This window comes from Mixophyes fleayi, chromosome 4 (genome assembly GCF_038048845.1).
Source record: "Mixophyes fleayi isolate aMixFle1 chromosome 4, aMixFle1.hap1, whole genome shotgun sequence".
In the NCBI taxonomy this organism is placed as follows: Eukaryota; Metazoa; Chordata; class Amphibia; order Anura; family Limnodynastidae; genus Mixophyes; species Mixophyes fleayi.
Genome location: NC_134405.1, coordinates 190,698,350 through 190,721,064, shown reverse-complemented (window position 1 = coordinate 190,721,064; position 22,715 = coordinate 190,698,350). Strand labels below are relative to the sequence as shown.

Here is a 22,715-nt window from a genome sequence, read left to right as displayed (position 1 = left end):
TCATTTATGACCAGGTGCTCTTTTGAGCTTGTACGCACCAGTTTGCTTACTAGTTCCATAAGTTAACCCTTTTATTATTAGCACTCATTGAAGAAAGTCCTCTTAACGTTGCTAGCATGTTACCACCTTCCCCTGTGGAAGCAATTTGTGTGATTTAAAGTTCACAGAATTTAAAAAAAACTCCACATCCTCTTGACTACTTTTCATTTCTGTTCTAGGCAGATTTCTATGTTCAGTCTTCCAGGCTATGCAGTGGTATCTTGGCAGTTGTTTCTGCTGATCAGATTAGACTGTGCTTAGAACTCTGTGGCACATAAAAAATATTGATGTTTCACAGAATTTTTTTCATAATCGCATATTCTTTGGGAGGCTCTCACTACCCACTAATTGTTGCTAGGTGGCAATCCCTCCCAAAGAACAAATCTGCCTAGTCCCTTCCATGTGTGGAGACATCCGCCCTTAATATATATACAAATTTTATTTCAAATTGCATTCCTAGAACAGTAGGTCAACAGTTTTTCTGGAATTAATAGAGGGTGAAGAGAACCATAAGCAGCTCTCGAAAAACTCTTAATCAGGACCCGACGGCTGTATAATGTTTTTTAGGAAGGGTTCTACATTATACAGCCGGTGGGACCTTGCATTGCCCCCTTAATAGCCTCAGCCCTCACAAGCGACTTCAATCTGAGTGTCGGGATGTCTGTTTGTTTGAATTCTGGTATGTCAGTATTTAAAAACGTCTAATTTTACACATGTCGGCAATTACATCTGTCGCTTTTAAAATCTCGTTGAAACTGTTGTTGGCATTTAAGTCTTTGGTGTAATGACTATCGCCGAGTGATAGTCATTGTGCTTCTGCTTTGTTTATAGAAACTAACCCTCATTACATGACGACCTGTTGCAGAGGAGTTGAAGGAAGTATGATGGAAATACTTAAATGATATACATGAAACAACTAAAGTGTTTATATTTATCTTAGTGATGCACAGCCTTAGACCTATATTAATTCTAAACTGTGGTTTTAACTTGCTCTTTAACGGAGATAATAACCACAATTTTGAGTAAAGAAAAAAATTGCAATAATCTATGAACTAGTACCTAAATCCTCTGTATGGTTTCTGTTTATACAAAATTCATAGAGCAATATAATACAATTTAAGGTTCATCTATATTAGTTACCCTATATTTTGTCACACATTTTTTTGGGTAATAAGGCACTTTCCTTCTTATTGTTTGTGAAGACTGTAACCACAGTACTGAAACAGTTTGGGGCTCTGAAGATTTTCAGATTCACTAAGAATAATGCTTGGTGGGAGTACAATGTGTGGTTAATTATAACATATTTTAGTTTAAAAGTGCTAAACTTGTATTGATACACTAAGGGGGGAATGCAATTGGCCGCGTTACTGTAAAAAGTATGGCAGCCTGCGGTAATAGTGTGTATAATTACTGTTAATACAGTAATTTCAACCCTGAGCCGCGAGCAGAAATCTGTGTTAAAATTGCAGTATTAATGGTAATGCACTCAGTGCGGCGTTATTCTGGGGGCAATTGAATCCCCCTCCCCCCAGTGTCAGTTAAAACTGAAAACCCAATGAAATAAGGTAGTATTGCATAGTAACGTTTCCCCATATAATAATTTTCTTTTTCTTATGTGTTCTTTGTCTGTTTTTTTTGGAGACCCATGTACATGTAAAGCAGGATCCCTGGTTTGTTTGTTTGTTTTTTTTAGCTTCATATCATTGGGGAGAATGTACAGATTGGAGAGAGGTGGAAAATTGTTGAAAAGTAATAGAGTTCAGATTTTTGCAGATATGAGGAAACTTAGTAAAGTTTGACAGCAGAGAGGTTAAAGTAGTGGGGTGAGCGTATAGCTGATAAGGTGATGGTCCAAGAGGGGGAAAGACATGTTAAGGAAATCAGAAACTGAGTATAGTCTAGAGAAAACAAAATCAAGGCAATGGCCATGCTGATGAGTAGTGGATTCAACCCACTGGGAGAGGTCGAGGGAGGAAGTTAGAAAGGGGAGTTTGGAAGCAGCATTGGAACGTGGATTAGCAAGGGATGATGGTGCGGCAAGACAAATACAGTTTGCTTTATCATTAGCGTGGGAAATTCCACCAAGGATCTACAACTTACCTCTGGTAACAGACATTTATTTTGATAGTCATAGCTAAGTACATCTGTGGCAACTAAAATCCCTATGCACTGATTGTGGTTAATTGAGTATACCAGAACAATAGAACCTGTTTTTACTATAAACATTTACAGTGTCATCCAACTGCCATAGTGAGCACCTAATGTAGCAGTAGCTTCATGAACTTTTCACTTCAAGGTCTGTGTTAAAATGAAATCTTAAATATGTGTAATCCTTACAATTTATTTGTGCAATAGCTCCAGGTCATTTTGCATTTCAGTCCAGTCATGACTGTCTTATGTTTTTTGTATTTTTGATTGTAAAGAAGAAATTGGTAGGACTATTGTTTCTGCTGCTATTCTGGAGTAATGTGAGTAAGGCTGGGTACACACTACGTTGTTTTCAGCCAATTATGCTGATCAGGACTTTGTTTTTTAATCATTGGTGAAATCATTAAGGATATCGCATCTGAAAAAAAATTGTATACTGTATAGCCAGCCTTACTTCTGTTCATCTTTTATCAATGGTGATCACCTGGGTCAATTAAACCCAAGTGTTTAATGCTAAATTATAACATATTGTGACCAACATTTCAAATTTGAGACAAAATGTATGCAGATAAGTATTTTGTTGATGATCTCTGCTTAAAAATATCTGTGTGCTAACTGGATAGGGGCACTGAGAGGGAGCTGTATGGAGAACGTATAAGCCACAATATCAAGGCCAATTACTGATTTTGAGGACCAAGAACATTTGCATGTATTAAAGGAAATGTAATGGTTTTTTTTTTAATCTTCTTCCTAGTTTCTAATTTAAAGCAACAATTCCACATAGATGTTTTTTTTTAAGTATGCATCTGATCATTTTTATTCACTGTCTTCCTACAAAGCATTATTTCTTTTTCAAAACCCCTCTGTACAACCTGTGATATTTAAATCATCAATAGTAGGGCTGTGGATTTGGTATGTCGAACCTTCGACTCAGACTACTCTATTTTACTACTGACCCACTTCGACTCCTTCATAAATGGCAAATGTTAATTCATCATAACAAATTTACTGTAGTAGAATGGTAAGACAAGGCATTTTCTTCAGACTACTTGGATTAATTAAATATAGAATACATTTTCAAATTTCTGAACGAGAGAACAGTGCTAAATTTCTGTGAAAGTAAACATGCAACAAACTATGCATTTAATAAATTAAAAACAAAAAAGATTTTAACAGAAATGGAGGATATACCTTAAAACAAAAGAATATATAAAGTGTAAGACAGAACAGGTTCATAATAAGATGTCCTTTTATTTTGTGTATGGTACACCTAATAGAAATATGTATACATATAGAAAAATAGGATACCTCTATAATAAACATTTTATAAATAGGACTATTAGACCACAAAAAATGCTGTGAGATGAAAATATACAGTACTGTTACTCGCTGCACACTTTTCATAAATCCATGAAGAATTTGTCCTAAAGAAATAAAAGCCTCAGTCAGATCCTCCTTCATGGATGCTCTTAAGTGTCATCTAAAAATAATTCTAAGAGCAGAGAATAACCTCTCAACACTAACTTGGTTCGGTGGCAAAGCACTAACCACCAGGGCAACATCTCTGACAATTTCTGGATTTAAGGGAATGGCTTCTTTCACTGTTAGTTTTAATGAACAATCAAATCTTTCTTTTAAGGCAAGTGAGAAATTTTGTTGAAATGTATATAGTTTGTGGGTTGTGACGAGGTAACCATTTCTAAGTGGTGACTCTTTGTGTGCTCTTTGTGATCTGGTCAGAATAAAATTCATCCTCTGTTGATAAAGGTGAAAACGTGGAAGCAGTAGCTTCTTCCTTCTGCTGACATTCCTGTAACCCATTCACCCTCACTGCTACTTCAGACAGAGCATCTTTCCCTTTTGTCAGCTGTTGATCACCAGCATAACCTGGTGGTTTGGGTCTACATACAGCAGTGCCAAAAGAATCTTGGCAGCTACAGTTTTTCCCCCTCTTATTTTCAATGATCAAACAACCTTGCTCTGCTGTGCTTGTATTTTTTTGGTGTGTTTTTTTTATTTTTTATTTTTTTTGTGGGGGGTTTTTCTGCCGTGGTCAATTACATTTACGTTTTTTAGGACTCCACCCAAAATTGCATCGGACACCACAGCCTGAAGAAACCGTTAATTATCAAGCATAGTCTTATAATTTGCCACAGTGATTTTATTTTTATTTTTTTTTTTAAAAAACACCCAAACACACCAAGCAATAATTGTAAACAATTGTGCTGAAAATGCATACTTTTAATGACAAATTTATTTCTTGGTCCTATCATTTTACTATGTCTCCGAACTTTTGAGTCCTACTTGTATGGGTAAAGACTCCACTCCCTTAATACTTACTACTCTCTTAGGGTCAGATTTAGGAGAAAAATAATTATTAGCAATCCTATTCATATGAATTTCTTTCATTTGTTTGAAGTTTTTGTAATGCTGACTTTCCATGGCAACACTTCCTAATACTTACAAAATGTCATTAATCAGTGCTCCCACTATCTAGATTGTGTTGAAATATAGCTATTGAAGATTACTCATTATTACCTGTTCCTATTATGCATTGCATCTTCCCTTTCTGTCATTAAAAAAATTATAATACTTACATGAACATGTTAATGCTTATGTAAGAAATATAAATGTGTGTGTGTGTGCGCGAAATATATTATACACCAATCGGCCACATTTTTAAACCCACCTGCCTAATATTGTCTAGGTCCCCCTCGTGCTGCCAACACACAAGACCTTTGAAGGCATTGTGATGAAACTGGGTGCTACTGGACTGAGAACTATTTATTCATCACCCGTTTTTCACGGTTTAATGTACTCTTTACTCCTTGGCCCAGTCTAAGTATATACACCAGAACATCGGTGTATTATTATTTCATGTTATTAGGTACATTTTGCCCTTTCTATTACCTGCAATATTGTATGTATTAGAAATAGAAATATTGCCATATTGTGTGAAAATAACAGGACAGCAGAAGTCATTTTGCTTGTGTTAGCTAAGGTAATTACCATTTGTCTCAAATGTCCATTGTTATGAGGTGTGGCTCAGATTTGGTTTGTAATCAGAACAATGTCTGAGCGACTTAACATAGCTAGCTGGCAGCCCACAGTCGTTAATTAGGTCAACAGGTAATCTGCGAGGTAATTGGGTTAGAACTTCTAGATGATATGCAATGTGCCTCCACAGTAGTATACTGGCTGAATTAGCATTGGGAAATGTATTAACGTATCAATATAAATGTTATTGTATCAAAATGTATCACAGACTCCGATTGTGTAATGTTGCAGATACAATGTGTCAAATGTCTTATTGTTTCACGCAAGCCTGAAGTGTCATTCCTTGATGTTATTGTAACCCTTTGTTTAGTGTATCCAGCCAAATAGCTAATTGAATCAAGCCATTTCATTGTATAATCAAGGTAAAAGAAACTGTATGTCTAACAAATAAGTGTCCACTGATAGATGCCTGCGGTAAGGGGGAGGATTGAGACATTTGACCCTACACCTTGTGTATACAGTAAGGAATATAAGGAGAGCAGAATGCCAAGAGAGCTATTCTAGCTTGGAGGATCCTGATGTACAAAACATCAGATGAAAGGACTCTGGGCAGGCATTGTAGTGCTGCTGGAGGAAACCCAACCAGGACAGGGTCTGTGTGAGCCAGTAACCCAGGCTGGGCGACATGATATCTGTCTAGCTAAATGGTAGTGCTAATATTACAGGAGGGTAAGACTCAGAAAGAGACTGATATTATTATTCTGGAGTGCTGACTGCAAGAGGCTGCTAAAGAATACATGCTACCATTTACCCTATATCTTGTGAACATGTTGTGCTGTTGTAATAAAGCCTTATTTTGGATATACTCTGGTCTACCCAAGTGAGTTGAATCCCACAGAGGGTAACTGCCATCACAGCTAAGGGTGGTATCCTCACAGGTATCCTGTAGTATCTGGTACCAAGACGTTAGCAGTTCCTTTTAAGTACTGTACAGTCATGGCCAAAAGTTTTGAGAATGACACAAATATTTTTCACAAAGCCTGCTGCCTCAGTTTTTATGATTGCAATTTGCATATACTCTAGAATGTCATGAAGAGGGATCAGATGAATTGCAATTAATTTCAAAGTCGCTCTTTGACATGACAATCAACTTTTATCTCAAAAACAACAATTCCACTGCATTTCAGCCCTGCCACAAAAGGACCAGCTGACATCAGGTCAGTGATTCTCTCATTTATACAGGTTGGAGTGTTGACGAAGACAAGGCTGAAGATCACTGTCATGCTGATTGAGTTAGCATACAGACTGAAAGCTTTAAAAAGAGGGTGGTGCTTGAAATCATTGTTCTACCTCTGTTACCCATGGTTACCTGCAAGGAAACGTGGGCAGTGATCATTGCTTTGCACAAAAAAAGCTTCACAGGCAAGAATATTGCTGCTAGCAAGATTGCACCTAAATGAAACCTTTATCGGATCAACAAGACTTTCAAGGAGACGGGTTCAATAGTTGTGAAGAAGGCTTCAGAGCGCCCAGGAACGTCCAGCAAGTGCCATGACCGTCTCCTAAAGTTGATTAAGTTGCGAGATTGGGGCAACACCAGTGCAGAGCTTGCTCAGGAATGGCAGCAGGCGTAAGTGCCTCTGCACGCACAGTGAAGAGGAAGACTTTTGGAAGATGGCCTGGTGTCAATAAGGCCAGCAAAGAACCCACTTCTCTCCAGAAAAAACATCAGGTACAGACTGATATTCTGCAATAAGTACAGGGATTGGACTGGGGTAAAGTCATTTTCTCTGATGAATTCCCTTTCAGATTGTTTGGGGCATCTGAAAAACGCTTGTCCGGAGAAGGAAAGGTGAGCGCTACCAACAGTAAAGTATCCTGAAACCATTCATGCGTGGGGTTGCTTCTCAGCCAAGGGCTCACTCACAATTTTGCCTAAGAACACAGCCATGAATAAAGAATGGTACCAAAACATCCTCCAAGAGCAACTTCTCCCAACCATCCACGAACAGTTTTGGAGATGAACAATTCCTTTTCTAGCATGATGGAGCATTTTGCCATAAGGCAAAAATGATAACAAAGTGGCTCGGGATCAAAACATCGAAATTTTGGGTCCATGGCCCCGCAGAAAATAATCATTGAGAAGTTGTGGTCAATCCTCAAAAGGCGGGTGGACAAAAAAAAACAAACACTAGTTCGGACAAACGCCAAGCATTGATTAGGCAAGAATGGGCAGCCATCAGTCAGTGTGTGGACCAGAAGTTAATTGACAGCATGCCAGGGCAAATTGCAGATGTCTTCAAAAAGAGCGGTCAACCCTGCAAATATTGACTCTTTGCATAAACTTAATGTAATTGTCAATAAAAGCCTTTGACACTTATGAAATACTTGTAATCTTCAGTATACCATAGCAACAACGGACAAAAAGGTCTAAAAACACTGAAGCAGCAAATTTTGTGAAAAATATTTGTATCATTATCAAAACTTTTGGTTGCGAGGTGGGGTCTCCATGGCTCGGTCTTGTTTTTTACAGCACATCACACAGATGCTCGATCGGACTGAGATCTGGTGAATTTGGGGGTCAAGTCAACACCTTTAAACTCTTTGTCTCGTTCCTCAAACTGTTCCTGAACAATTTTTGAAGTGTGACAGGGCGTGTTATCCTACTGAAAGGGGCCACTGCTATCTGGGAACACCATTGCTATGAAGAAGTGTACTCGGTCTTCAACAATGTTTAGGTAGGTGGTACCTGTCAAAGTAACATCCACATGAAAGCCAAGACCAAAGATTTCCCTGCGGAACATTGCCCAGAGCATCACACTGCCTCTGCCTGCTTGCCTTCTTTCCATAGTGCATCCTTGTGCTATCTCTTCCCCTGGTAAACAATGCATATGCACCCGACCATCCACATGATTCATCATACCAGGCCACAATCTTCCATTGCTCTATGGTTCAGTTACCACTATAGGTGGTTTCCGCAGTGAACAGTGGTCAGTATGGGCACTCTGACCGATCTGTAGCTACTCAACCCCAACCGCAGCAAGCTGTGATGAGTGTTCTGACTAAGGGGGCTCGATTTTTAGAAAACCGAGCACCCCAGAACATCACAAATCTGAATACAGAGCCGCGCTGGTACGGTACTTTCCCGCGTCCTTGCAACTGAAATCGAGGTAAAATGTCATTGTCTGATCTCGCGGGCTTTGGATTCCATAAGTACCTCCCTCCATCGGAGATCCGGAGCCGTTGCTCAGACAGACACAGGAGGGGTAGCAGCGTTCTTGTCAGTCTCCAGTGCCATTACTCAGTGACATTGCTGCTCACAGAGAAACGGGTAGCATTGTTCTTGTCACTCTCCAGTCTCCAGTGCCATTGCTCAAACAGAAACAGTATTATTAGGTTGCCAATTCACATAGTAGATAGTATGATTAGGTAGACTATTCACATGTGGACAGTATTATTATAGGGTTAGGGACATGATTAGGAACTGGGTACAGTAACCGGGTTAGGGACAGGTCTAGAGATAGGGACAGGGTTAGAGTTAGGATAATACTGTCTACATTTGAATTGTTAACCTAATAAATACTGATTACATTTCAATTGTTGTCTTAATAATTCTGTCGAATTGTCATTATGTTGTTGACATAATAACCTTGTTTAGTCTGCTACCAATCAATTATATTATAGCAATCCAACATAAGGGTGGGTTGGAGGGCCCAAGGAAAATTCCATCTTGCACCACTTTTCTTTTCTGTCACTGCTGTGTGGCAATGTTTCCTAGATGTGATATAAACTGCCGTGTGTTTGTGCCATCGCTCTGTCGGTTAGTAACCAGCCGGCTCACTGCAGTCTTTGGCCTAAACTGGATGAAAATAATATTGTGATCTGTCAGGTGGTCAAAATTGACTGGAAATGACTGGAATTTTATGTTATTTAAGTTAATAATAGTGTAGGAATAAAAAAAAAAAAAAAAGGGGCAAATTATAATTTTAGCAATTTTTTTTTTTTTTTTATTTATTAATTTTTGCAAAAAAATACAGATCCAAAACACTTTAGGACGGTTGTGCCAAAACTAAAACCAAAACACAGGGGTCAGTTAACGTTCCTAGTTCTGACACATTTCTATCATAGCCAGTATTAACCTTTTCAGCAATTTTTGCTACAGTTGCTCTTCTCCACTCACATCATTGAGCCTTTGGCACCCATGACCCTGTTGCCGGTTCATTTGGTTGTCCTTCCTTGAACCACTTTGGTATGTACTAACCACTGCATATCTGGAACACCCCAAAACACCTGCCATTTTGGAGATGCTCGGACTCATCTAGCTATCACATATGGCGCTTGTCAAAGTCACTCAGATCCTTATGCTTGCCCATTTTTCCTGCTTCCAATACATCAACTTCAAGAACGGACTGTTCACTTGCTGCCTAATATATCCTACCCCTTGACAGGTGCCATTGTAACAAGATAATCAATGGTATTCGCTCACTTGTTAGTGGTTTTAATGTTGTGGCTGATCAGTGTATATACATATGATCGATAGAAGAAAAAAAAACCATGTAAAATCTGTACTCTCCAAGCACACAATTAATGCTATTCTATATAATTTTCTATATCAAAAACAGGGAATGTTAGTTCCACATATTACAATAGATGTTAAGCTGACCAACTCATGCCAAAGTCTTCCCCTTCTGGACAGTCCTAACATGATCAAATGCTATGCTTTTTTTTTCTTTCTTATCTGTGCTAAAGACTTGCCTGCATACAGCTCTGTGAGTGGATCCAGTGATGTATTTGGAGGTACTTATAAAATTCCTGAGTAGGGATCTGAATCTGCTCTTGAAGTCTAGAGAATGTACCAGAGTCACGTGTTAAAAAAATATCATGTATCCTAACTGCCCGTCGGGAGAGCCAGAGATCCAGTCACATATTAAATATCCATGCAGAATGTGCTGTTAGGAAAAGTCGGGAAGAGGGGAGAGAGATGTCCTGAACCAACGCCACCAACTGGACTTATCCAGCCACAGTAGGTTATCTAAAGGGTACGGGGAGACGTTATGCGTTTCTACCGAAACCCACGGTTTGCAGGGGTGAGCTGCTGTCCATAAAAATCCCATATTTTATATTGATAGATGGCACATAGAGGCAGATCTAGGGTGTGATTCGGGCATCCTATCCCCGATATAATCAATAGAGGTGTATGTTATACATCGCCCACTGTAATGATTATAATATTATATTAAAGGGTAAAAATATGCACCAAAGAAGAAAACAAATTGATAGCTTAGATGATTTAGAATGGCAAACGAACACAGTGAAACCAGGATGTAGGGCTTATCTCCCTTTATTAAATACCCCTATATGTTAAGAATGTTTGATAAAACTATGACATTAGCTTTTCTTTCAATTATATAATTTACAGGCAAATTATATATTTAAAAGTAACAATATCTAAAAGTTGAAACGTAGGCTAGTTCCAATATGCAACAAATCTAAACCATGTCAATGTTGGGATCTTCTTGGAAAGAACCACTTGGCTGGTGTAGCTATCAGAGAAATACCATGTTTGGCCAAGAACCTAGTCCTGAGAGGATTGGTTGTGTGGTACAAGCTAAGTCAAAGGAAGGTAAAAGAGTGGGGGACGAAGCAGAGGGCGAGAGATTGGGGACGGTAGAATCATGATGCACAGTCAAACAGAATAAGCACAAGAAGAGACATTCAAAACAAAACTTTGATCCTGTAAAGGTTTGGTAGAACTGAGGAGCTTTATAAAGGCTACAAACAGGCAAGATAAATTGTTCTGATTGCAATCAGCTCTTTAGTGAAAAGGTCAAGTCAGAGTATGAAAGACTGTTCGGTAGTCCAGGTTAACTAAACTACTGTTCTTAGTAGAGTGCTGATTACAGGAATTAAGAGAAGGTATTTGTATCCGTCATTGTGACTTGTTTTCTGGCAGCTGTCATCTAAAGCCTCACAGATAATAACTGTGTCAATAAAATATATAGTGAAGGCTTAAATCAGACTAGAAATCGAATATATAGCTATTAAATACTTGTTTACAAAGATGTTGAGAACAGGGACAAGAATAATATCAAATATTGTTATTGAAATACTATTTTCTCAAGAAGGAAACCATATATTTGCCTTCTTTTAGACTACTAGGAGTCGGAGTTCAATTGATAGATCCAGTTGGGAAGTCCACATCTTGGACCCATTCATGTCCCTTTGTGTGTCCAATGTGGTGACTAAAAACCATGGAGTATGTGCAGCTTAAACTTCTTCCACAGATCCAGGCTTGTATGTATTTTGAAGTGTGGAGGAGGGATGTCTAATTGTGTATACTTATTACAGGAAATAAGATGTTTAAATCATTATAAAATAATAAGTTTAAAAACATTCTCCTTGTGCTTGAAATGCTTCCTAATCTGCTGGTGAAGCAGTTATGATCCGCTGTGTAATTCATCTGACTGAAATATGTTTTTATGTTTAACAGTTTGTTTTATTCTTGACTTTAATGTGTGCCATTTAAACCTTGTTTCAGATAGCAACGACTGTATCTTGGAGACACTGTCTTTGCCAGAAAGTCCAGTTACTGCTTCTGATCCATCAGATGGTTTGTTTCTGCCATGTATGTTTTGTGAACAATCTTACAAGGAAATGGAGAAGGACGGACTTCTCAAACACATGATTATTGAGCATAAGCTTGTCATTGCTGATGTAAAATTAATAGCAAATTTCAGACGGTAAGATATTGGTAAACTAGTAAATAATGATATTGTCAGTTTTTATTATTTTTATTCTGTGCTCCCAAGAAAACTAAAATTACGGCTCTCTACTGTTTCACAATGATTAATTTATCTACTAAATCTCATTATTGGTAATCCATGTTTTCAGCTCTATGAACCACTCTGCCACTTTCGATAAAGTAGACCACCCTCTTCTCCTGGACCCCCATGTACTCTATTAAAACCATAATCAATTATTACCATTATAACCATTGTCTCTCATCAACTATCACACCTTTATGCATTCTGACCTCCCCCTCACATATCTATCTCTTGTACAATCTGTCCTAATGCCTTTAAAGGGTGACCTTCATCACTTGGCGCACCACATTCGCTGCACTATGCTGCAAATCTTTACACTGGCTCCCCATATCCTCCATAATCCAATTCAAGTTACTCACCTTCCAACACATACCCCTTGTACATTTCTAACTTGCTAATGTATATTAATACATACATTTTATTGGTATCGATTAAAAAGAATACATATATATTCAACCAAAATAGAGTAAGAGCGAAATATTTAAAATAAAGTGTTGAAAAAAAGAGGTTAAAATATATTGACCCAGTAGTAGGATTTGATTTTATATGCTTATTGTCCAAGAAAGGTTCCTTAATAGTGTACCTCCTAATGTAGTAAACGAGACTAATATGTCCAATATTATCTAAGCCAGTGATAGTTATAGGTGATTACCTCAAGAAATCTGTATAGCTATCACTGGCTTAGCTAATATTGGACATATTAGTCTCGTTTACTAAATTAGGTTCCTTAATAGTGTACCTCCTAATTTAGTTAAGGAGACTAATATGTCTTGACAGAAAACTTAGGATTTAACACAGGTTTCAAGTTACTACCATGCCGAGGAAGATAGTGAAAAATGGGTTCTTCAGCAGTCTTCTCTTCCTTACTTCTGAATTTAGAAGTTGTATATCGGTTGTTTTTGTTTTTGTTTTTTTCTGTCTTAAAAAGACAAACGTTCTTTTTACTTATAATGATAAACCAATATACATATTTTTAGTATGGCTACATATCTCTTGTCAGTCATCATAAATTGCTCAATGACCTACTCAGTGATCTCCATATAGTATAATGTGGTGATATCTAGGTACCTACATATTGTTCTTTTCATACATTGTACTGAAATGTGATATCTGTGTTGCTGTACACTGGTCTGTGCCTACCATAATCTGCCTCATGTTGCTTTGTCACTATTTGCTGCACAGTTTTTCAATATGGTACCATGTGATATTTTTCACACTGTACACGCAGAGCAGTATTGCAATGTTCTCTGCTCACAGATTGTTTGTTGAAATTAACTCTGTTATTCCAAGCTATTTACAGCTAAACCAATTAGAGTTCTGTCACAAGATTTATAAATTCTCCATTTAATCCTTATCCATATGTAGTAAACATTGATGTGTAATGTCTATGTGTCACTATATAGTACTATGTTTACCACAGTCCTAAAGTATGCCTTTGTTTTAGTTTCAATGAGATGGAAATAAAAAATATAGTTAAAAGACAAAGGCAACATAACAGTGTTATGTGCGTATTGTCGCTAACCAATAACGATTGTCGAACCTCGATTTGTGTTTCCAACGCACAAAGATTTATTCGCAAATAGTAGAATAATATGCTCAAGCGAAGTGATAATAAATACAGCCGTTACTTATCGCAGGCGCTCTGGATCCAGTGTGCAGTCATTCAATCCTGAAGTCTGGGGACAAGATGTCTGAACACTAGATGTGAAGCTGCTGCTTATATACACACAGAAATACAGTAACACAATGAAGATGGTATAGCTTGCATCTATTGGTCCAGGTCTCAGGAAGGTCCAAGGGGTTGTCAATCATTGGCTAGTTCATCCTAAGGAATCCAAAGGAGGGGGTCACCTCTCCAGGGGGTATGCTCGGCTCTTCCCGCCAAGATTCCTTAGTCTTAAGTAGTTCATAATTCCCTATCATTCATAACTTGTGTATGCACTCTGCGATTCCCTCGCAGAGGGAACCAAACAGTAGGATATGTAAAGAGGTTTATTATGATACCACTCATGATATGATTCCTTCAACCTGTTCCGTGTATTTCACTAATATGCATGTAACTCTAATATAACATATAAATACTACTATATTTCGACATAACTGACTATGTGTTGCAACTACCATTAATGTGTACTATTTTATTAGTATGCGTGTTTGTGCGAATGTATGGTAAAAGACCAATTACTGTTGCTGCCACGTGTAGTGGATGCGTACGCCCTTTTACGCCATAGCGTGCCCTTGTACGTCGTAGCGTACCGTACGCATCTTTTCAGACAAAGACAACCAAGTTTGCTCGACTTTAATTGAAATGACTTTATCCAATTTGCTGACTTCGACAACAGATACACATGGGATTAAGAAAAAAGTGACAAGATAAGCCAAATATTTGGGACATAAGATGCACAGGAACTGCTATAGGCTGCTATAAACCAAAAGATTAAATAAACGTGTTACCTCTTTCTGTGTTCATGAAAAAGCCCAATGGTGTTAGTAACACGTAAGGCGGCATCTGATAATATCCATACCTCTCCAGTACGTCTCCAATACTGCCTTTCACCTTATATAATACACTTCTATGCTTTTCCTACACCTGATTGGATGCCGATGTTCCATTGGATGACTCCCCTTATTCAGGGGCTGACATGTATATGTATGCCAGCAACCAACTGGATGCTGCTGCATGTAATGAAAGCATAAGTGTTTTGGGTAAGGAGTGGGGAGCTCATGTGCAGTGTTGGCAATGTGGCATCCTCTTTGAAGCCATGTTTGTTACTATGGTTGTGTATTTTATGGACATATTTGGTTCATAAAGTTTAGTATTTACATTATTATAAAAATATTTTAAATACTGAACAAATGTTTTGTTTTTCTGGAGTAAATTTGTAAAGGCTAATACCGTAATGTATGTTTTTCATAATCATCTCCACATTCAATATAAATAATATTTTAAAATAAAAAAACAAATATTTATGCTCTGGTCATTGCAGTAATATAAATATTAAGAGTGATTTTTTTTCAGAGACAGTGTAACAGAGTATATGAATTTTACTGATATAAAGATCTTTCTTTAGTATCTAAATATATCACAAACCATCAGTCTGAAACATTGGAGGAAACGTTTATTGTTACCATGGCAAATCTGCAATTTACAGGTACTTTAGAATCTAATACATATACTTGCTGACTATATACTGGCAGAATAATCTTTAAGTTACAATTTTGCATTTGTATCTGCAGAATTGTTTATTAGCCGCATTTGAAGGTTTTAGCAATTGTTAATTTAAAATGTCAACCTGACGGTTATATAGCTTGATTCAGTCGATGTTGAAATGAACATGTTGACAGCATGTCCATTATTCATCTTGTGTTAGCTTTTTATACATTACGCTCTTAACATAATTTCCATTTTATATAAAAAATAGTTGATCTAAACCTGCCTGAATATTCTGATGTCCTTCTTCAGTTTTGTAGCATTGTGGTTTGTATTTACCTTTGCTGAGTCATCTCCATTTTGTATGTTTTTCGTCTTGTGCAACCGCATCCTGTATAGGTTTATTTTATACCACATAGTCCTGTAGTATGTGTTAAGGAGAAATAACCAATTGTATATGGTGTCCTCCAGTAACAATATGCTGGCAGACCTTATGGGATTTAAGATGATGCTTTTATTTAAAAATGTGCTCGCAGAAACATTTACGGTGGAAATCCAGAGTTCAAGGAGGCGGTGGTGTCAGAGCAGGCAAATAGTACTCTCAAGTAAGACATGATTCCAGTAATAAAATACGAATAGTACTAGGAGACCAGGGGGGTAGATGTATTAAGCAGAGCTTTTTCGCAAATTGACAAATTTAAAACTGCAATGTTTTGAAAGGCTATTTTTGCCTTTGACATTGGCGTTTTTAAATTTGCTCTGCAAAGTCATTGAATATCGGCGATTTGCAAAAAACGCTGCTTAATACATTTACCCCCAGGAGTACAAGGAGCACAGGATGCCAGAAGTAACAGAAGTCCAAGTCCAAGGTGCCACGAGTACTAGGAATTCATAATGTAAGGAGTGCCAGAAGTCCGGGAAGCCAGAAATGCCAAGAGTACTAGTGTGCGAAAAGTGAGAAAGGCCAGGAATACAAAGTGTTGCTGGATCGCTTATTAATAATTTAATAAATTTATTTCAATTAGTGGCACATTACGCCGATGTATACATTTGCAAATGTGTTGATTTCTGATGCAGTAGGCCATGTTGGAGGAAATTGTTTTTTGGAAGAAAGGGAATCCCATGCTAATTAGGCCTTTCATCAGTGGGTGACCAACAACACATTTTTTTGCCTGAATGCATAGGAGGGGGACGTTGGCCTTTCATCCTGTGTCTTCAAGAGATAGGGAGCCTAATTTAGGAAATCACAGATTGATGTGAAGTTTAAGTTTAATTTATTTAATCCAATTGTAGAGAATATACTACATCCTGATACTAAACATCAGCTGTAACATCTCAGACCTTGTGGTGGCAGCTAGAATCAGGGGCCTTAGTTACCCCCCACTGGACTTCTGGAAGATCACTAGTACTTCTAACTAGTGTGTAACTAAGGACATTTTCTGAGCAAATAAACATCACGGCTTCAATATCCTGCTTTGATGCCTACATAGCTGCTGTAATTCCTGTGAGCTGTAGATTAGAACACTAATCTGTTATCTGGCTGTTTTGAGGATGAGAGCCAGCAACTAGTACCAATGCTCTGCCTGCTACCATGCAGCTCTGGCCTGTGTGAGAGGCCAAGGAGACCCATCCACAGCAACCCTGATCTGATGAAGAAGTCAAGGGTACCAACCACGGTGCCCAACAAGGGGGTACACTAGCAACAAGAGTTACCCAGAAGGAAGTGGTTCTTAGTGCCGGTGAACTAGCCTAATTGTGGCAGAAGAGCCCCACCTATAGTGTTTAGAGGAGGCGCATTTGGGATAAAGAAAGGGGACCGTGGGAAGGCAGGCCCAGCCAGTCCCCAGCCTCACGAGAGGGTGGCAAAGGCGATCCATCTTGTCACACAAGGAGACCAGGAGTAGCAGAAGTACAATGAGTCCAGAAAGCCAAATGTACAGGAAGCCAGGAGTACAATAAGCTCCAGGATACCAGAAGTATGGCATTCTTTAGGGTGCAAGAGCATAGGTAGGAAGCTCAATCATACAGTTTGTCTAATTAGTTTAATGACCTGGTCCAGGGTGGTGCATTAGAAGAACAACCCTTTTACTGTCTTTAATTATGTTCAGAGCCCTTTGAGGTCTTTTGCTACCAACAGCTACTTTGGCAGATTTGAGAATTACGGGTTGATCCTGACACTTCCTTTAAATGCATGCTGTTACTGCATTCTTGTAATGATCATTTGAGCACACTCACTTCTTGCATTGCTGTAGGCAGCAAATTACATTATTGCTATTTCTGCACTTGAATGTATTTTTATTTTTTTAATATATGTTGTGTGTTCTAACATAGGTGTTTACTTTTTCTAAATGGCAAAATCCATCTATTTATTTGCTTCTGTGTTGCCACCCTTCCCCTTTCTTTCTAATTCCTTGTTGGCTTTGACTACTATGTTAGACACTTTTGGTAGGCAACTACCTTTTCCTGTGCTGCTGAAGTTAGCCATTCCACTTATTGCATTCCTGTAACCAGCCACTTAACTGCACCCACTTCCTTCAGTTATCGATTTAAAGAATATTGGCAAAATTCTTGTGCGGATTTTCCAGCAAGCTGATAATTGAATAAATAACTGTTGTGGGCTTTCTGATGAAGTATTTGTTTGATTTATAAGCGTAGGTGCACATTACTGCTGTATATGAATGTTCCCCCCTTTTTTTTTAGTTGTCATTTAATTATTTTGCACTTGTTATATTTGAACTCTTTTATAAAATGTCATTGGTGCAGCACAGCAGGGCAAGAATAAATCTGAAAAATGGGCAAGCAAGCGTAAGGATCTGAGCGACTTTGACAATCCCGGATAGTGATGGCTAGACGACTGAGTCAGAGCATCTCCAAAATGGCAGGTCTTACAGGGTGTTCCCCGTATGCAGTGGTTAGTACCTGCCAAAAGTGGTCCAAGGAACTAGATCATGGAGCAATGGAAGAAAATGGCCTGTTCTGTTGAATCATGTTTTCTTTTACATCATGTGGATGGCCTGGTGCATGTGCGTTGTTTACCAGGGGAAGAGATGGTACAGGAATACACTATGGAAAGAAGGCAAGCCGTGAAAGCAGTGTAATGCTCTGGGCAATATTCTGCTAGGAGACCTTGGGTCTTGGCATTTATGTGTATGTTACTTTGACATGTCCCACCTACGTAAACATTGTTGCAGAACAAAGTACACCACTTCATGGGAACGATATTTCCTGATGGCAGTGGCCTCATTCAGCAGTATAATGCTCCCTGTCACACTTCAAAAAAATATTCAGGAATGGTTTGAGAAACATGACACAACCCACACATATCTGTGTGCGTTGTGTGGAAAAACAAGTCCGAGCCATGGAGGCACTACCTCGCAATTTACAGGACTTAAAGGATCTGCTGATAATGTCTTGGTGCCAGATACCACAGGACACCTTCAGAGGTCTTGTGGTGTCCATGCCTCGAAGGGTCAAAGCTGTTTGGGTGGCACGAGGGGAACCTACGCAATATAATTCAGGTAGTTTTTAATGTTGTGGCTGATTGGTGAGCTGCCTTAGAAAAAGAGCATTTTACTTGATAATGGGATGAGTTAGTGCCCTCAGCCAGCTAGGGGAAGAGGTGGGTGGACAGTCATACAGGGTCAAAGTCGGCATCCAGGGATCGCACTACATATCTTGACTTAGCTCATCGTAACCAAACTTTAAAATATTTCGGCATAGTATCACGGGACTGATAGTTAAAATGTTCATGCCCCACAGCTTCATTATCCAGGGCCACCCAGGTGCCAAAGTCAGGCCCATCTCGAGCCATCCACAGTCTAGCAAGAGCAACCTTAGCCAGTGCAAAGAGATTGAGAACGTATCTGGTTGTGCTCCTTCCCAGCAATAAGTCAACTCCCAAACCAAATATACAAATCCTGGGGAACAGTACTGGAACACAAATACCCTTGTCTCATATGCACACCACCACCCTTGACCAGAAGTCTCCAGCCACAGGACAACTCCAAAGCAGATGCCAAAGGGTAGCAGTAGTAGCTCCACATTTCAAGAAATATGAATCGGATCTAACACCCATCTGGAGCAGCCTGTGTGGAGAGTAATACACTCTATGTAGTATATATCTGGTACAAGAGGTGGTCTCCATAGCACTGTCTAATATAGAGTTCCAATCCTTGTCAGTCAAGGATCCCAAATCCAGCTCCCGCCGCCATTGTAACCCACCCAAATCACCTGAAGTGAGTAGAGAAAGTACATTGACGTTAAGTATAGAGATGGTCTTAAGTTGAGCCCACATGTCGGAGGAGCTAGCAGAGAGGGTCCGGACTGAAGGTAGTATGAATACTACCAAATTGTGCTAACAAAGTGTGACAAAGCTGTTGGTAAGTATAAAAGAGGTAGTTTGGCAAGGGAAAGTCCAATTGCAGCTGCGTAAATGATTTAAGAGTACCTTTAGAATATAGTTGTCCGAGAGAAGTGATTCCCACAAAACACCAGCTGGGGTGCAGTGTAAGTTTAAAAAGCTTGGGGAGAGTATTTTTTGCCCGAAGTGAAGTATCGGGGTGCATCCCCGCAGGCTCAGTCGTTCCCTTCACTACATTCCAAATCGGTATAGCCTGCCTGAGCAGTGGCAGGGTCGTTCTTGTGACACGGGTGCCCAGTAAAGCCTGCATAGTTGTTCTCCTAAACCTGTACACCTTTCAAGAAAGCCTAAAAGATCTGCTGTTTGGGAGCCCTCAATCCACCCTCAGAGATGTGTCGGCTGCGCTGCAAAATAGTAGGCTCCAAAGTCAGAAACTCTTAGTTTAGGCAACACCATACATCTGTGCAGAGTCTCGCTCCCTTCCCAGTAGTTAAGGCAAGATGGTCGATTCCCGCCCCGCAGGTCCTCAGATGCCGGGAATGAGCGAAACAGGAAACGGGAGCACCTAGCGTAGGACCGGATTAGCAAGGCACCCCCACACAGCCCGGGGCAAGAGCAGTCTGTAGTTGGTGGCCCAGCAATGAAAGGTCACAATGGCAACAGATGGCAAGACTCGCTCCCAAGGGAGCTCCAAAGCAGCCACAAGACTCCAGAGCAGGGATGTAGGAGTAGGTAATTAGGCATAAGTAAGTGGAAACAATCGTTCCCAGTGTGTGAGGCCGGATAGAAAGCAGGATTTTGTTGGGAGAGCAATCGCCATGTGTCTTACTTCATGCCCAGTCAAACCACATCCCTCCAGTGTAGTTATTTACTTGCTTGGGTTTCCCAGCTTGCCTTGCAACTTCTCAATTCATGTGAATCCAGGAGGCACCATTAACAGACCCTCTTGCAGCTACTGTACTGTCGCTGCCTGAGGGGGTGATGGTGCAGCAGCTACATGACCCAACAGGGCCATCATGGATCAGGGGAACATCGGACACACTGTCAGTAGTCACACATTGACTGGACCTCCAGTGAAGTTGAGCACTTTAAGTTTTTCTTAATTAAATGCATTTAAACTATAAAACATTTAAAACACTTTGCTCATTTCTGCAGATGGTGCCTGGGACTTAACCCCTTCAGAGCTGTGTGCCAGACAGTAGTGGCACACATTAATAAGTATATTTGCACATTTATGTAATGTACTTTAAAATATATTTCTAACTATTAACTGCAGCACCACCGAGCATTTTTAAACACGTGGGGCGCGAAGGGGGACCCTGCCACTCCAGGTTATGAGATGCTTTTCCAAATGTCCAACCTGGCATGTTGATTGTGCGAAGACTTTGTATTGTGTAGCTATTTATGGTATTGTTTAAAGATCTAATTTGTTCTGCTGGAATCGTATTGAGATGTCCCTTTCCTATCTTTTATGGATTAAATTGTTTGGGACACTTGACTGCAAAGACATTTTTTTCTTTTTTTTTTCAGATCGTAAGTGAAGTTCTTCTCTGGCTACCAAAAGCTTGTAGTAATTCTTTTTTGAGGGTTTTATTTGTGGGATGCTTCAAGTGCTTGTATTGCCATGAGTTCTTCAATGTGATTTTTATGTGTTGTTGCTTGTTATGATAGACAGAACTGATTATTTTGCCCTACGGTCTGCCTCTTGCACACTGTAGGAATGCTAGTATAGCTTTGTAGATTATTAGATGTAATCCGTTGAAATATATATTTTTTTTTTTAGTCAAGCTTGTTAAATATACCAAGGTCGTTTCCAAAATGGTAAAAGTATATCCTATTATATTGCAGTACATGAAGTTAGAAGGATCTCCCAACTTAAATATTCACAAGACATTTTATATCAGCTTGATGGAATGTTTTAGTTGTTTTATGCATGTATTATTGTTCTCTGTATTATATGCAATAAAAAGTTATAAAGAGAAGAAAATAATCAATTATGGTTTCCACATTTGTTGATTGGAACTCCAGGATTTTCATTCTGGTTTCATTAAAGTCTCTATTTTAAGTCTCTATTTGGGCTCTCAGGGAGATTAAATGTGGTTGTGACTATGGAGTGATCACACCTGGTATTGGTCTGGATCTCTGCATCTGATCGTTTAGAGACATCATTGCAGAACATGAGCATATCTATTCTGAAATAACTTTAGTGGGGACAGGGATAGAAAGTGTATTCCTGTGAGGTAGGATTAAGTTCTCGTCCGGTATTGAAAATATATAAATATTACATATGTTTGACAGTGTTCTTGGAAAAGGGTTTGCAAGGATATATTGCTAGTTATGGTGGATGTACTGTATCTAGATGGAGGTCTGGAACTGCTTTAAATCTCTGTCAAAACCAGGCCTCTAAGCACTTTATGCAATAAAGAGAAGAATGAATTAAACAAGTTTTTGTGCCCCATGTCGAGTGCATGTACATTTGTTAGTGTTCCTTCTTTAGGTACAAGTTTGCCTGTTAGTATCACATATTATCCCTCTTTATCTTTGTGGAAAGATCATCATCAACATTTATTTACATAGCGCCAGCAGATTCAGAAGCATTGCAACTCTGTTGCTTTTAGTTATACTGGAGGAGTGTAATACATTGGGATACTTTTTAGTGGGCAGATATGGGTGTTTGGGGTCTTTAAAATGAGCTGCCTGGAGTAAAAGATTAGGTCTCCTTTTAGTTTGCAGAGCGTAAAATAACAAAGAACGTTTTTTTGGCGTTAAGTCCTTTAACATTTAGAGTTGTAATAAAAGTTAGTTTTGATTTGTTTTTCTAGATATGTGGGTTATTGGAAGAAGAGATTTGCTGATCAAGCAATAACAGATTTCTGTTCAGTAATAAAGACTAATTCTGAAGCTCCAGAAGGTTAGTAAGAACAATTAGAGACTTTTATGAAAACTAATGCAGATAAATTTGCAAAAGGGTTCTTTAAGCATTAGTAACCATTATTTACCTCGGTTATACACAATATTTCTTTAATATTAGGTCAGGCACTCTGTTATGACTGGTATCTGATACCAAGATGGCTAATTAAACTACTGGATTTCAAGCAGCAGTCCTACATTTGTTTCTATAGTTTTTAATTGCTGTTTGTGTTTTATGAAAAATCAAAACTTATTTAAAATACTCCAGTCTTAATGAATCTTAGAG

At 38.9% G+C, this 22,715-nt stretch overlaps 1 protein-coding gene across 1 annotated transcript in view; it reads left to right on the top strand.

Annotated features, from left to right (window-relative positions):
* The window catches only part of ZNF277 (zinc finger protein 277), a 56,742-nt gene that overhangs the window by 11,402 nt on the left and 22,625 nt on the right, over window positions 1-22,715 (top strand). The window contains exons 2-3 of the mRNA XM_075209022.1: window positions 11,723-11,924; window positions 22,342-22,430. Coding sequence (XP_075065123.1) covers window positions 11,723-11,924; window positions 22,342-22,430 — 291 coding nt within the window. The remainder of the gene's footprint in view (window positions 1-11,722; window positions 11,925-22,341; window positions 22,431-22,715) is intronic.